Source organism: Podarcis filfolensis (assembly GCF_964270895.1).
Source record: "Podarcis filfolensis genome assembly, chromosome: 15".
Lineage (NCBI taxonomy): Eukaryota > Metazoa > Chordata > Lepidosauria > Squamata > Lacertidae > Podarcis > Podarcis filfolensis.
In genome coordinates this window covers 12,042,593-12,055,770 of record NC_139618.1, presented here as the reverse complement: position 1 = coordinate 12,055,770, position 13,178 = coordinate 12,042,593, and the positions used below count along the sequence as shown (strand labels likewise).

General features: G+C 46.7%; 1 protein-coding gene across 5 annotated transcripts in view; it reads left to right on the top strand.

Annotated features, from left to right (window-relative positions):
- Positions 1 to 13,178, top strand: part of SH2B2 (SH2B adaptor protein 2) — a 55,269-nt gene that overhangs the window by 27,893 nt on the left and 14,198 nt on the right. For all 5 annotated transcript variants that reach the window (XR_014541921.1, XM_083587627.1, XM_083587628.1 and 2 more), the window contains 2 exons: positions 4,277 to 5,161; positions 11,333 to 11,434. Coding sequence is in view for 4 of the 5 variants with exons in the window: in XM_083587627.1 (XP_083443753.1) it covers positions 4,277 to 5,161; positions 11,333 to 11,434 (987 nt within the window). In the remaining variant the exon portion in view is untranslated. The remainder of the gene's footprint in view (positions 1 to 4,276; positions 5,162 to 11,332; positions 11,435 to 13,178) is intronic.

The following is a 13,178-nucleotide window of genomic DNA, read 5'->3' as shown; positions in this document are numbered from 1 at the left end:
CGGAGTCTGTAACCTGAAGCGTATGTAACCCGAGGTACCACTATATTTTGTTGGATTTCTTTAAAAATAGCTGCCTTGATTTGCCTAACAGGGATAAGCTGACAGGTCATAATGCACCATAAAGCAACAAAGGATGATAAGTAGCCAGGGAGAATGGGAGTTGTAGTTCAGCAATACCTGGAGAGCCTTCGGTTCCCCACACCAGATTTGGAAAGCTAGAGGCATATTCCAGGCATAATAATAATTTTATTATTTATACCCCGCCCATCTGGTTGGGTTTCCCCAGCCACTCTGGGCCGCTTACAGCACATATAAAACATAATGAAACTTCAAACATTAAAAATCTCCCTGCCTTCAGACGTCTTCTAAAAGCCAGATAGTTGTTTATTTCCTTGACATCTGGTGGGAGGGCGTTCCACAGGGAGGGTGCCACTACTGAGAAGGCCCTCTGCCTGGTTCCCTGTAACTTCAATTCTTGCAGTGGGGGAGCCTCCAGAAGACCCTTGGAGATGGACCTCAGTGTCTGGGCTGAGTGATGCAGGTGGAGACGCTCCTCAAAGCCACGCTGGGGGAGGGTGGCTTGGGGAGAGTCCCAGGGGACAGAGAGAGACTTGAAGACCACAGCGCCTGTGCCTGAAGTTCCCCAGCCCGTTTGCTATTCTTGCCCTCTTCATACACGTCATGCACCGATAAAGTTTTTGTTTATTGCTTTGATAGTGTGCCTTTCCTGCAAAGAGCTACGGGTGGTGGTGTACATGACTCGCTTGCTCACCATATTATCCTTACAACAACCCTTTGAGGGATGTTAAGCTGAGAGCTGGTGGCTGCCTAAGGGTCACCCAGTAAACTTCATGGCTGAGGTGGGCAGGTGGGATTTGAATCCTGATCTTCAAGGTCCTAGTCCAACACTCTAACTGTTACACTGGCTTAATGCTCATTTTTGTGCATTCACACAAGGGATGTATTCCCCCTCACCTCTCAGAGCTTTTGTAACCGAAGGTTACCTGAGGGGTTACCTTTCCTCATATGAACCTGTCCAATTGCTGTCCACCTCTGCCCCAGTGGATAACCTCTTCCGCTCACCTAAGAGTTGTTTTCTGGCTTAGCGAATTAGCATTTGCAAGAGGAAAGTGACCCCCAAATTCATCGCCGTTCTTCGGTTTGAACAATGTCTTTTAACATGGCCTTATAGTGTTTATTTGATACAGCATGTATCTTCCTCAATCATGCTTTTTATATTGTAATTTTATATTGTGAACTGCCCTGAGATCTATGAATGAATTAATGTAATTAATTAATAATAATAATAATAATAATTAATAATAATAATAATAAATATCAGCCTCTGTAATCCAGCTCTCAGTTCTACCAGTGTATGTGAGGCGGGTGGCACCAGAGGTTAACCCTCTTCTGCTGTTCCCCTCTATCTTGGGAATACCTTCTCCCCCAAAACATCTACTCATTCCATCTTTGGTTTAGGTGCCAGGTGAAAACATTTTCTTTCATTTCCTTTTTGCTCAGGCTGTTTTATGCACTTGAGGGTTTATGCTGGCACTCTGATCTTACTTTATTGCTCTGCTTTGTCTTGTTTTATTATAAATCCGTTGACTTGTTTTTAAACTGTGACTTTTATTGTTTTGTCATGAGCTGCTCCAAGAACATTTGCTGAAGAGCATCCTGTAAATATTTCAAGTGAGCGAAACAGAGATGCAGAGGCAGGGGGAGAGAGGCGGCCAGAACCCCTGAAGGAAAATTGAATGTAGCAAGCCCAGCCAACCAAATCGATTAATAAGGCATTTCCAAAAGGCGAGAACAGGGGTGTTGTTGCAGAAAACAGGAACAGATTGCGCAAAATAGAGGCTGTTCCTGGTAAACAGTGACAGTTGGGAGCCTGTGTGACTCACACATGCCTGCCTTCCCCTTCCAGCATTGTGGAGAGGTGAATGTGTGTTTGAAGCCTCAGCACTGAACCAAGAGGTCTTCGTTGTCTGTTCCAGCATACAACAGATGTTTCTGGACATCTTTAGCCCAGAGTCCTTCTCAGTGCCGACTAGTTACTCCTAATGCGTTATGTCTGGTACTTACTGGTTCTTCCAAGGCACTCCAAGCCACAATAAAATGTTTGGGGTTTCTCTGTTGCTTTACGGTGGATCAACCTCAAACCGATGCCAACCAGTGGCTTTCCTGATCACTGCCAAGAGTTTCCCACTAGGCAGGAGATTCTGTCCATCCCATGGCCCATTACCAAAGCTGTCCACAAACCTTCCCTTCCAGAGTCTCTTCAGCCAAGCTGAGTTAACCATTTCCCAAGGAAGAGTATGTTTTGTGATGCTGGTTTATTTCTGATCTTGGGAGCTACATCAAAAGTTACCGTGGCCTGGAAACTCTCTTGAAATTCCGAGTGTCTGCTCTGACCATCATACAGCAAAGGATGGGTGACTAGAGAGTCTCCCCATGTGAGTAGAGTTGCCTGCTCACTGTGTAACCGCGTTGTACTCATCTAGGGTGTCCATGAGGCAAGGCCAGATTACTGTGGGTATCGTTCCCAAAATAGGGCCCCACTTCTCCCCAAAAGTGGGGACGCGGGTGGCGCTGTGGGTAAAACCTCAGCGCCTAGGACTTGCTGATCGTATGGTCGGCGGTTCCCCACGGCGGGGTGAGCTCCCGTCGTTCGGTCCCAGCTCCTGCCCACCTAGCAGTTCGAAAGCACCCTTAAGTGCAAGTAGATAAATAGGTACCGCTTTATAGCGGGAAGGTAAACGGCGTTTCCGTGTGCTGCGCTGGTGCAGGCTCGCCAGAGCAGCTTCGTCACGCTGGCCATGTGACCCGGAAGTGTCTTCGGACAGCGCTGGCCCCCGGCCTCTTAAGCGAGATGGGCGCGCAACCCCAGAGTCGGACACGACTGGCCCGTACGGGCAGGGGTACCTTTACCTTTACCTTTTTCTCCCCAAAAGGAACACATGAAATAAAGTACCACAAAGTAAGTTGTACAGTATCTTAGCAAATTTATTATGGCATACACTGGTACCTCAAGTTACATACGCTTCAGGTTACATGCGCTTCAGGTTACAGACTCCGCTAGCCCAGAAATAGTGCTTCAGGTTAAGAACTTTGCTTCAGGATGAGAACAGAAATCAGGATCCGGCAGCACGGCAGCAGCAGGAGGCCCCATTAGCTAAAGTGGTGCTTCAGGTTAAGAACAGTTTCAGGTTAAGTACAGACCTCCGGAACGAATTAAGTACTTAACCTGAGGTACCACTGTAATTGTTTGTGGACTGGAGACAATACTAGGGATGGGGGCAGCACCCACCCAACCCATGGCCTCAATTCCAGAGGTCCCGAATCAGGTTGGCCTGCCTTGGGCCAACCTAGGGATCACTCACTGTGAACTGGATCCAACCCCAAAGGAGTCTCTTAAATATACAGCTGGGAAGGGGGTCAGTTCTGCAGCACCCAGAAAGGAGAGTCAGGCACTGGCCCTACCTTCTTTTGGAAGATGAAGCCAGAGGTCAGGGTAGGTCTCGATTTAAAAGTGCTTATATTGATGTTTAGAGCCCTATATAGCTCAGGACTGCATTACATCAAAGACTGCCTTTCCATTTGTGAACCAACCCTTGTGATCTTCATCAGATGTCCTTCTCTGTGTGTTCCACCTGTGGGAGTGTGAAGGAAATGGGCCTTTTCAGTGGTGACCTCCTCATCTGTAGAAGGCTCTCCCAAGGGAGACATGCCTGGTGCCATCCTTGTCCATCTTTAGGGGCCTGGCTAAATAATGTTGTCTCTTACAGTGATTCTCACCTCTTGGTGGAGTGGGCCACACTTGTTCATATTAATAAGTTGCTGTATGAGCATTTTATATGTTCTATATTGTTCGTCGCTCTGATTCCCCACCCAGCCGCCGGTTTTAAATAGCTTTTTATGTGTTGCATTTTACCTTGTCAAGTCGCTTTGAGAATTTTCACTGTATAAAGTGACTGATAAATGCAGATAACAATAAATGATGACAATACTCTTTGCATGCTTGGTTGGGGGATGAAGAGGGATGCATCACTGTGACCGAAGCTAGCCTGCTGCACAAAAGATAACATTCATAATCATTCTTCTTCCAGTTTTTGCCACACGAATGCCATATGGCCCTTGAAAGGCAGTCCAGAAGGCAGTGTGGCCCTCGGGCTAAAACAGGTTCTGCTTCCCTGCAATAGCTCTAACTGGGTGGCTGGGTGGGTGTCGAACAGGACTGCCCATCTCTCACTGTCTCTTTCTTGCCTTTGGGCAGTTTGCCAGCAGGTGTAATGGACCAGTCATGAATGGTGATGCCTTTTGTCAAGATCCTCCCTCCCAGCTTCCCGACTGGAGGGAATTCTGTGAGCTGCACGCCCAGGCTGCTGCAGTGGACTTTGCTCAAAAGTTCTGCCAGTTCCTGAAGGAGAATCCGCACTACGACACCCCCGGGGCAGAGACCTCCTTCTCCCACCACTTTGCCGCCAACTTCTTGGACATCTTCAGCTTGGAAGTCAACAGGGTGTTCGTTTCCAATTCCCCCACCAAATACAACATCGTGCCATTTGTCGGGCTTCAGAACTGCCACATGCCTTACGGCCAGGACCTCCTGCCGAGGAAGGAGCAGGCCTCCACAGAGTCCCTCGACAGCATGGACAACCCCGTCTCCTCCGGCAGGTATCTGAGCCAATCACAGCAGGTCCAGGCCCGGAAGGTCTCCTCCTACGGCCAATCCCGGAGTTCGGAGGATGTCTCTGTCCACGCCACCTCCAAGCCGAAGTTCAAGAAAGGCTTTTCCCTGAGGAATATGAGCTTGTGCGTGGTGGATGGCATGAAGGAGATGTGGCACAGGAGGTCTTCCCCGGAGCCCGGTGCAGAAGCCACACAAAGCAGGCGGTCCGACAGGGAACACTGCCCTCCCGGGAACAAGGAGCATGGTGATTCCAGGGAGAAATGGACCCACAAGCTGCGCCTTTCGAAGGGGCAGTCTTCCAAGGTGGATCTGGTGGACATTCAGAGGGAAGGGACCCTCCGCTACATGGTCGCTGACGATACGAACTGTGTGGGGAGTTCTCAGTGGCAAAAGTGTCGGTTGTTGCTAAGGAAAGCTGTGAAGATGGAGGGAGAAAAGTTCCTTCTCGAGTTTTACGTTCCTCCCAAGGTAAGGACTTCCGTAGCTAAAACCTGCCTTTCATATGTATGTATTGGCTTTGTTTGTTTGCTTTTATTTCAGTGGGGTGAGCGTCGGATTGCAGGTGCAGAGAAGCCAACTAACCAGAGGACAGAGATCAGGAAGCCGAATGCTTCTCTGCACTCAAAGTGAACTTTCACCCTAAGAAGGGTGAAAGGAATCATCATTCTGTAGTCTACTTCCAGTTGAAATGGCTTGTATCTGAGTCTTCTTCTTTGGCGATCACTCAGGGATGCAGGTGGCGCCGTGGGTTAAATGACAGAGCCTAGGACTTGCCGATCAGAAGGTCGGCGGTTTGAACCCCTGCGACAGGGCAAGCTCCCGTTGCTCGGTCCCTCCTCCTGCCAACCTAGCAGTTCAAAAGCACATCAAAGTGCAAGTATATAAATAGGTACCACTCCGGCGGGAAGGTAAACGGCGTTTCTGTGCACTGCTCTGGTTCGCCAGAAGCAGCTTAGTCACGCTGGCCACATGACCCGGAAGCTGTATGCCAGCTCCCTCGGCCAATAAAGCGAGTTGAGCGCCGCAACCCCAGAGTCAGCCACGACTGGACCTAATGGTCAGGGGTCCCTTTACCTTTACCATAGTTGAGTAAGATTGACTTCCATGAACCTGGTCTTAACAGTGAGTCCGTAAGTAACTGCGGCGGCCAATTCTGGATCCACACGCCCTTCCACAGTGGGGACATAGGTTTCTGGGCGGGAGTTGGTCACGGTGAGGGTTTGCCAAGCATGCCTTCCTCTTAGCATGTTTCTCCCTTTCGTTCTGAGTTTGTCCATGACACCTTTGGTAAAGGCTGTTCTCCACTTGGAGCACTCACAGGCCAGTGTTTCCCAATTGTCAGTGTTTATACTACATTTTTTAAGATTTGCCTTGAGAGAGTCTTTAAACCTCTTTTGTTGACCACCAGCATTATGCTTTCCATTTTTAAGTTTGGAATAGAGTACTTGCTTTGGAAGACAATAATTAGGCATCCGAACAACATGACCAGTCCAAAGAAGTTGATGTCAAAGAATCATTACTTCAACATTGGTGATCTTTGTTTCTTCCAGTGCACTGACATTAGATCACCTGTCTTCCCAAGTGATGTGTAAAATTTTTCGAAGACACCGTTGATAGAATCTTTCAAGGAGTTGGAGATGGCACTTATAAGTGGTCCATGTTTCACAACATATACAGTAAGGTTACTTGGGTGCCGATTTTAAATAGCAGTTCTTACAATGACCAGCTGGCATAGAAACAGCTCGGGGACAGGAGGTGCCTGATAGAGCTGGCTTTTCAGCTGAGCTCATGGAACAAGCCCCTTTTGTCATCTCTCCCACAGCCTGATGGAATGACTGGCTGCTGCCAGGTGGCAATTGTGACTGACCATGAAGGCAGAGCATAGCCATTGTGGCTAGCAGGCCGTCGACAGCCTTCTCCTCCATGAATTTCTCCAATCCTTTTGTTAAAGCCATCCAGGTTGGTGGCCATCACTGCCTGCTGTGGGACAGGTTTCCATAGTTTAACTAAGCGCTGCATAGTTTTGTATTATTTTTTGTTCACATTGTATTGTTTTGCTGATGCTCTTTGCCACTCTGGGCTCCTTTTGGGAGGAAGGATGGAACGGAACCCTAATGAAATCGATAAATAATACATAATCCTGTATACTGAGTCAGACCCTTGGCCAGTGTTGTTGGCTCAGAAGGCCGTGGTTCTGCAAGGTCCCAGGCCAAAGTCTCTTCCAGTGCTGGAGATCCTTTTACTGGAGTATTGAGCCAGTTTGCTCCCTTGAGTACCCGGGGGCCCATTTCCTTCCTAAAAGGCTGCATGTAAAAGCAAAAGGAATTACTGCCAGCCAGGCTGGTGCTTTGTCTTTTGTTGAATCCTTTCCTGTCTTATTTTTTCCACATCTTGTGTGTGTGTGCGCGCGCTTTATTATCCTTAATCGATTGTCTCTCTAAAAGTCTGGGAAGTGGCAGTAGATAAGAAGCTTGTTCATGCCTCTCCCTGCCCCCCTTTGTAGCTTGTTTCCAGATGTCATTTTCTCTCACAATTGCTCCGTTATATATGCCTAAAAGTTTCCCCTTCCACCTACACAACAACCTGGTGCCTTCCACTTTTGGACTACAACTCCCATGAGTCTCAGTCAGCACGGTCATGCTAAGTGACTTGTGAAAGGGGGTCCAGTTTCTCTTAGCGCTACAAGCTAAGCAGGTCTGGATCTAGTCTGGCACCCCCCCCCCCTAGTCTGGCAACCATGGGCACCATGGTGCGTAAGGGTGCCTTCCTTGGGTGTCCCCAGGCAGGAGGCCTTGGACCCTGCGGAAATTTTGTTTGGCCACTCCCTCTGGCTTCTGTGGTTTCAGTAGGCATCTGTTGCCCACAGGTTCAAGTATATATTTTTAGCCAGAGAGGCCGAGCTGCCCAGGAAATTCCAGTGTGGCCTTAAACATGTGAGAGGCAATTCCAAGCAATGATAAAAATAACAGAAACAATAGGGGCTAGCAGCTTGCTTTTTTTAAAAAAGGAAAATACAAGTTAGGATTTTCAGGGGAGCTGAATTCTATTATCGTTGGGGAAGGGTTACAGCTCAGTAATGGAGCGATGCTTTGCATGCAGAAAGGACCCAAGTTAAATCACCGATGGCATCTCCCAAGTGGGGAGAGCTGCTGTGTGAGAGATCCCTGTGTGGAAACTCTGGGGAGCTGCTGCCCGTTGGAGTAGACCAGGGCTGTGCAATGCAGAGCTAGACAGACCCTTGATCTAATTCTGTATAAGGAAGCTTCCTATGTCCCTATAGCCTTCCGGTGTCTTTCCACACACCCTGCAGTTTCTCTTGGTATCGAGAAACCGCTCTGTGACTGCAGCGGCTTATTTGCTGCTGATTTGTGGAGCGTGTTTCCTTTTTGGCCATTCTCTGGATTTCTTGCTAGACCAGCTGTTGTGACAGCTGGGTGTGAAACAGACAGCAGCCGTACGCGGTTTCATGCCTGCAGCCTGTGTGCCTGCTCCGGGTTCAAGCATAGCCTTGCACGAAACCTTCCCTCGCTCATCACGGCGTCTCTGTAAATTGAGCCGAAGGGAATTTGTCACTCTGCAGGGGGGACCGGACAAGGGCGCATGGAAAATCCCATTTCGGTGAAACCCTTTTATGGTGCCTGCTCTCTGGCTGTTGCCAAACAAGCAAGAGATCTTGTTTCCATTCATTCCCTTCTAACCTTTCTCCCATCCCCAAGGAGGAGGTCGTGGACAGGTTGCTTAAAGCAGCTCTCTGGGCCAGTGCTTAATTTATCCATAGGAAAAGAGAAGTGTGGACTGAAGCCCCCTCCCCTCTTTCACACACCCCTCCTCACACACAAACTTTGCGAAACTGGGAGCCCTTCTCCCCTTAAAAACTCTGTTACTTTTGTTTTCCTACTACTTTGATGCTATTCTGAGACCCTACCTACCCACCAGAGTGGTGCATGCTCTAGTTATCTCCTGCTTGGACTACTGCAGTGCACTCTATGTGGGGCTACCTTTGAAGGTGACCCGGAAACTACAACTAATGCAGAAGGCGGCAGCTAGACTGGTGACTGGGAGTGGGCGTCGAGACCACATAACACTGGTCCTGAAAGACCTACATTGGCTCCCAGTACGTTTCCGAGCACAATTCCAAGTGTTGGTGCTGACCTTTAAAGCTGACCTTTAAATGGCTTTGGCCCAGTATACCTGAAGGAGCGTCTTCCCCCCACCCCCCATCACTCAGGTCGCGCGCCAAGGGCCTTCTGGCAGTTCCCTCACTGCGAGAAGTAAGGTTACAGGGAACCAGGCAGATGGCCTTCTTGGTAGTGGCTCCTGCCCTGTGGAATGCCCTCCCATCAGATGTCAATGAAATAAACCATTACCTGACTTTTAGAAGACCTCTGAAGGCAACCCTGTTTAGGGAAGTTTTTAATGTTTGGTGTTTTATCTTGTTTTTAATACTCTGTTGGGAGCCGCCCAGAGTGGCTGGGGAAACCCAGCCAGATGGGCGGGGTATAAATAATAGATGGTGGTGGTGATGATGATGATGATGATGATGATGATGCTACACTCAAACAGTTCACAAGAAAGCATGGGGATGGGAAACAACCAAAAGTATAAATACATTGAGCAAAGTGTTTTATACTCGGGGCTTCCACTTCTCCTTGCGGTCCTCATCGACTCTGCCTAACCCTACCAACCTCTCCACCTGCCACTGCGTCCTGGCTTCTTGCAGATCCAGGATTGTGATGCGGCTCCTATGGAGACTGTGCGATGACAGCCTTACACTTCTATGTATATAGAAAGACATACTAAAAAGGTAAAAGGACGCCTGACCATTAGGTCCAGTCGTGACTGACTCTGGGGTTGCGGCACTCATCTCGCTTTATTGGCCGAGGGAGCCAGCGTACCGCTTCCAGGTCATGTGGCCAGCATGACTAAGCCGCTTCTGGCGAACCGGAGCAGCGCACGGAAACGCCGTTTACCTTCCCACCGGAGCGGTACCTATTTATCTACTTGCACTTTGACGTACTTTTGAACTGCTAGGTTGGCAGGAGCAGGGACCGAGCAATGGGAGGTCACCCCGTCGCGGGGATTCGAACCGCCAACCTTCTGATCAGCAAGTCCTAGGCTCTGTGGTTTAACCCACAGCGCCACCCGCGTCCCATGCTATCTCCCTATAAAAGACATTTCAAAACAGTTTCACAATATTTTCATACTAAATGTGTGACTTCCTCTGACCTAGCAGGTGAAGATGTAGTAGATTGTTCAGTGGCATCGGTGTAGAACATTTTTCTGTTCTAGGTGGCAAGTGGCAAAAGCTTTCCTCTGGCAACTTGGTCAAAGTATCACATGGGGACTCTTGTTGTTTGCCGATGAGGAGATTGGTGTGCACCTGATTAAGAGGAATCCCAGAATCCCAAAATTGTAGAGTTGGAAGATACCTATTTCATATTGTCCAGGGTTCTAGTTTCTCTATTTCCCGGCTGCTGTTGCATATAATTGACTGTGAACCAGTTTGGCCAGGGGAGATGCAAAATGTCCTGGTGTTATAACACAGGTAAGTTCTACTTGACATTGCAAAGAGAAAAGGAGTGACATGTCTGGTTGCTGTTTTCGGTAGCAGCACTGCATTTCTTGTGGGCACCCACTGAACGTTGCTGGATAGGCAGTTTGCACATGCTCAGAGACATTGCCCTCTTCAGCTAGCAGGTGCTATAAAAGAAATTAAAGATAGTACTCCTGTTGCGCATTTGGAAATAGAATATACAAAACAAAACAAAAACCACCAACCCACTCATATTTCATTTATGTTACCATGGAGGATACAATTTCAGGGCTGAAAATGTGAGTCCTGGATATGGATTCTGTATTATTTATTTATTTATTGTCACACTCCGTTATATTATCACTGTCCATCATCAACAACAGAGTTCAGAATAAAAAATATGTTAAAAAACCAAAAAAACCAACAGAGCTCAGTTTTCTATGAATACAATTTACTGGGTGTAAGCCCTATAAAATGAATGGGATTGGAGAAAAATAGCTGCCTGCAGCAGATCACTTATTCTGATCAGACTACTCAGGAGAACACCTTTCTGGGGGGTGAAGTCCATCTTAGCTTACCTGTACCAGCCTCTCTCTCACCCTCTACCTGTCCCTCCCTCCCTCTCTCTCTCTCTCCCTCTCTCTCTCTCTCTCTGTGTGTGTGTGTGTGTGTGTAAAAAGCCTTTTATATTTCCTCTTACAATCTTTTGCCCTTCCTTAGCTCTTTGTGGCTGCTTTTACCATTTTTATTAATGGGAGTTTTTCAATAGTTAAATTCTGTTTATCTGTTCAAGGACTTAAAAAAAAGAAGTTTAGCAACGTAAAATTATTGCTGATGTTGGAACACAGCAGTGTATGAAAATATGTAAATGAAATGTTCCCCATTCCTCCTCCGATTTCCCAGTGGGTGCTGTACTTTTAATTAAAAGATTCTGGCGTCGCTGGAGAAGATTAGGGAAATCACATTTTTAATAACGTTGCCTTCATGTGAACAGCCTTCCTTCCTGTGAACAAGCCTCTGCTATCTCCTGAGGAAAACTATTATTTCTAAAACAATTGTCATATACTTTTTTTGTTTTTTAACTCCCTTTCTCTTTTGGCCTCCAGGCTTCCAAAGCGAAGGTCAGCATCCCTCTGTCGGCCATTATCGAGGTGCGCACGACTATGCCCTTGGAGATGCCAGACAAGGACAACACCTTTGTGCTTAAGGTAAGGCACCTTAGGTAGAGAAGCCCCCTGTGGTAGCCTTGTGTTTGCCACATCAGCCACTGATGCCTACTTTCTTTATTTGCAGTCAGCAGTCCATTAAACTAAGGTTACCAGATTTTTTCTTTTTTTTAAAAAAAATAATTTTTATTGATTTTAACATATAAATTATAAAATGTACCACAAAATTTATCACTTATACAATCTTTTTAGACTTCCATCAGCACCTCTGATGATCCACCGTTTTAACCACTTCTTATGCATTTCTTAACTTTATATTGCCTTTACATCTCTTAACAAATCATCCTTCCCCTTCTCCATTTTTGCAATTCTTCCAATAATACTCCTCACAAAACTTCTTGCAAACCTACAAACGTTGTCTGATCTTCACAAATACTTTTCAAATAGTCCGTAAATTTACTCCAGTCTTCCATGGATTTCTGGTCCCACCGGTTTTGAATCCTTCCTGTTAGTTTATCTAGTTCTGCACAGTCCATTAACTTCATCCTCCATTCTTCAATCGTAGGTAATTCTTCTTGCTTCCATTTTTGGGCCAATAATATTTTTGCTGTTGTTATTGCATATAAAAAGAGCTTACATTCCTTTCTATTTATATCACTCCCAACAATGCCCAGTAAAAATGCTTCTGGTTTCTTTATGAATGTATATTTCAACATTTTTTTCATCTCATTATATATCATCTCCCAGAAGCATTTCACCTTTTTACATTGCCACCAAGGTTACCAGATTTTTTTCAATGAATCTGGGGAAACTTTTCAACTTCAATGGATTTTGTATGGGGACTGATTTGCAAATCCAGGGACCATCCCCGGGAAATGGGGACGTCTGGTAACCTTACATTAAACATGATTCAAACCCAGATCTCCAAGTCTGTCTCACACACCTCCATTTTTGAAAGCCTGTTGCAAAAGGAAGAGGCAGATGCACCGTTTCAAAGCGTTGTCCAGTTTTCGCCCTTCTACCTTCCTTGTGTGATGAGCGCTCCTTTTTTTTTTTTTTTACCCTTCCATTAAAATTGCACCGCCTGCCTCCCTGTAAGCGCTGGGCTCCCTTTTTTGAAGAGCCAACTCAGGGATGAAACGATGCCCTACGGGCAGACCGGGTTGTCATGGAGACCAGCCTAGCTGCTGCATGAGCAGTTCCTTGGCAAATCGAACTTATGCAAACTTCCATCCAAGCTCTCTGTCAGGGTGGACAAAAGGCACTTTTGTGATGAACGAAAACGTTGACATTTGCTTTGTGTTTGCACAAATGGATTTGGGGGAATGGATTTCGTTTGTTTCTGGTTTTTAGAGGTCCTCCCCCCCCCCCCAATCCAAATTAATTTTCCAGCTTCCTGAATTTATAGAGAGCATTCATGGGATGAGGATAGGATGCAGAGAGGCCTGGAGATGAGAGATGAGGTGGGGCATCTTACTGGCTAAATTTACTTTTCTCAATCTTCCTGCCCCAGTCCAGCAACAATCATTGGTGAATTATTGCCTTTGCATCAGTTGAAATTCGAAGCCAAAACGAGACGTGACGTGGTTGGCCTTTGTACTGTTATTCTTTTTAACGGTTTATAAAAAGATTTATATACCACGAAATGGACAAAAACCTCAAAGCAGTTTACAGAGAACAATATAAAATATTCATTAAAAATACCAGTAAACACCTTTAATTCCCTTAACACAGCATTCCTGTTTTAAAGATTCTGATAAATGTGCACAGTTTAGGGGCTGGGAAT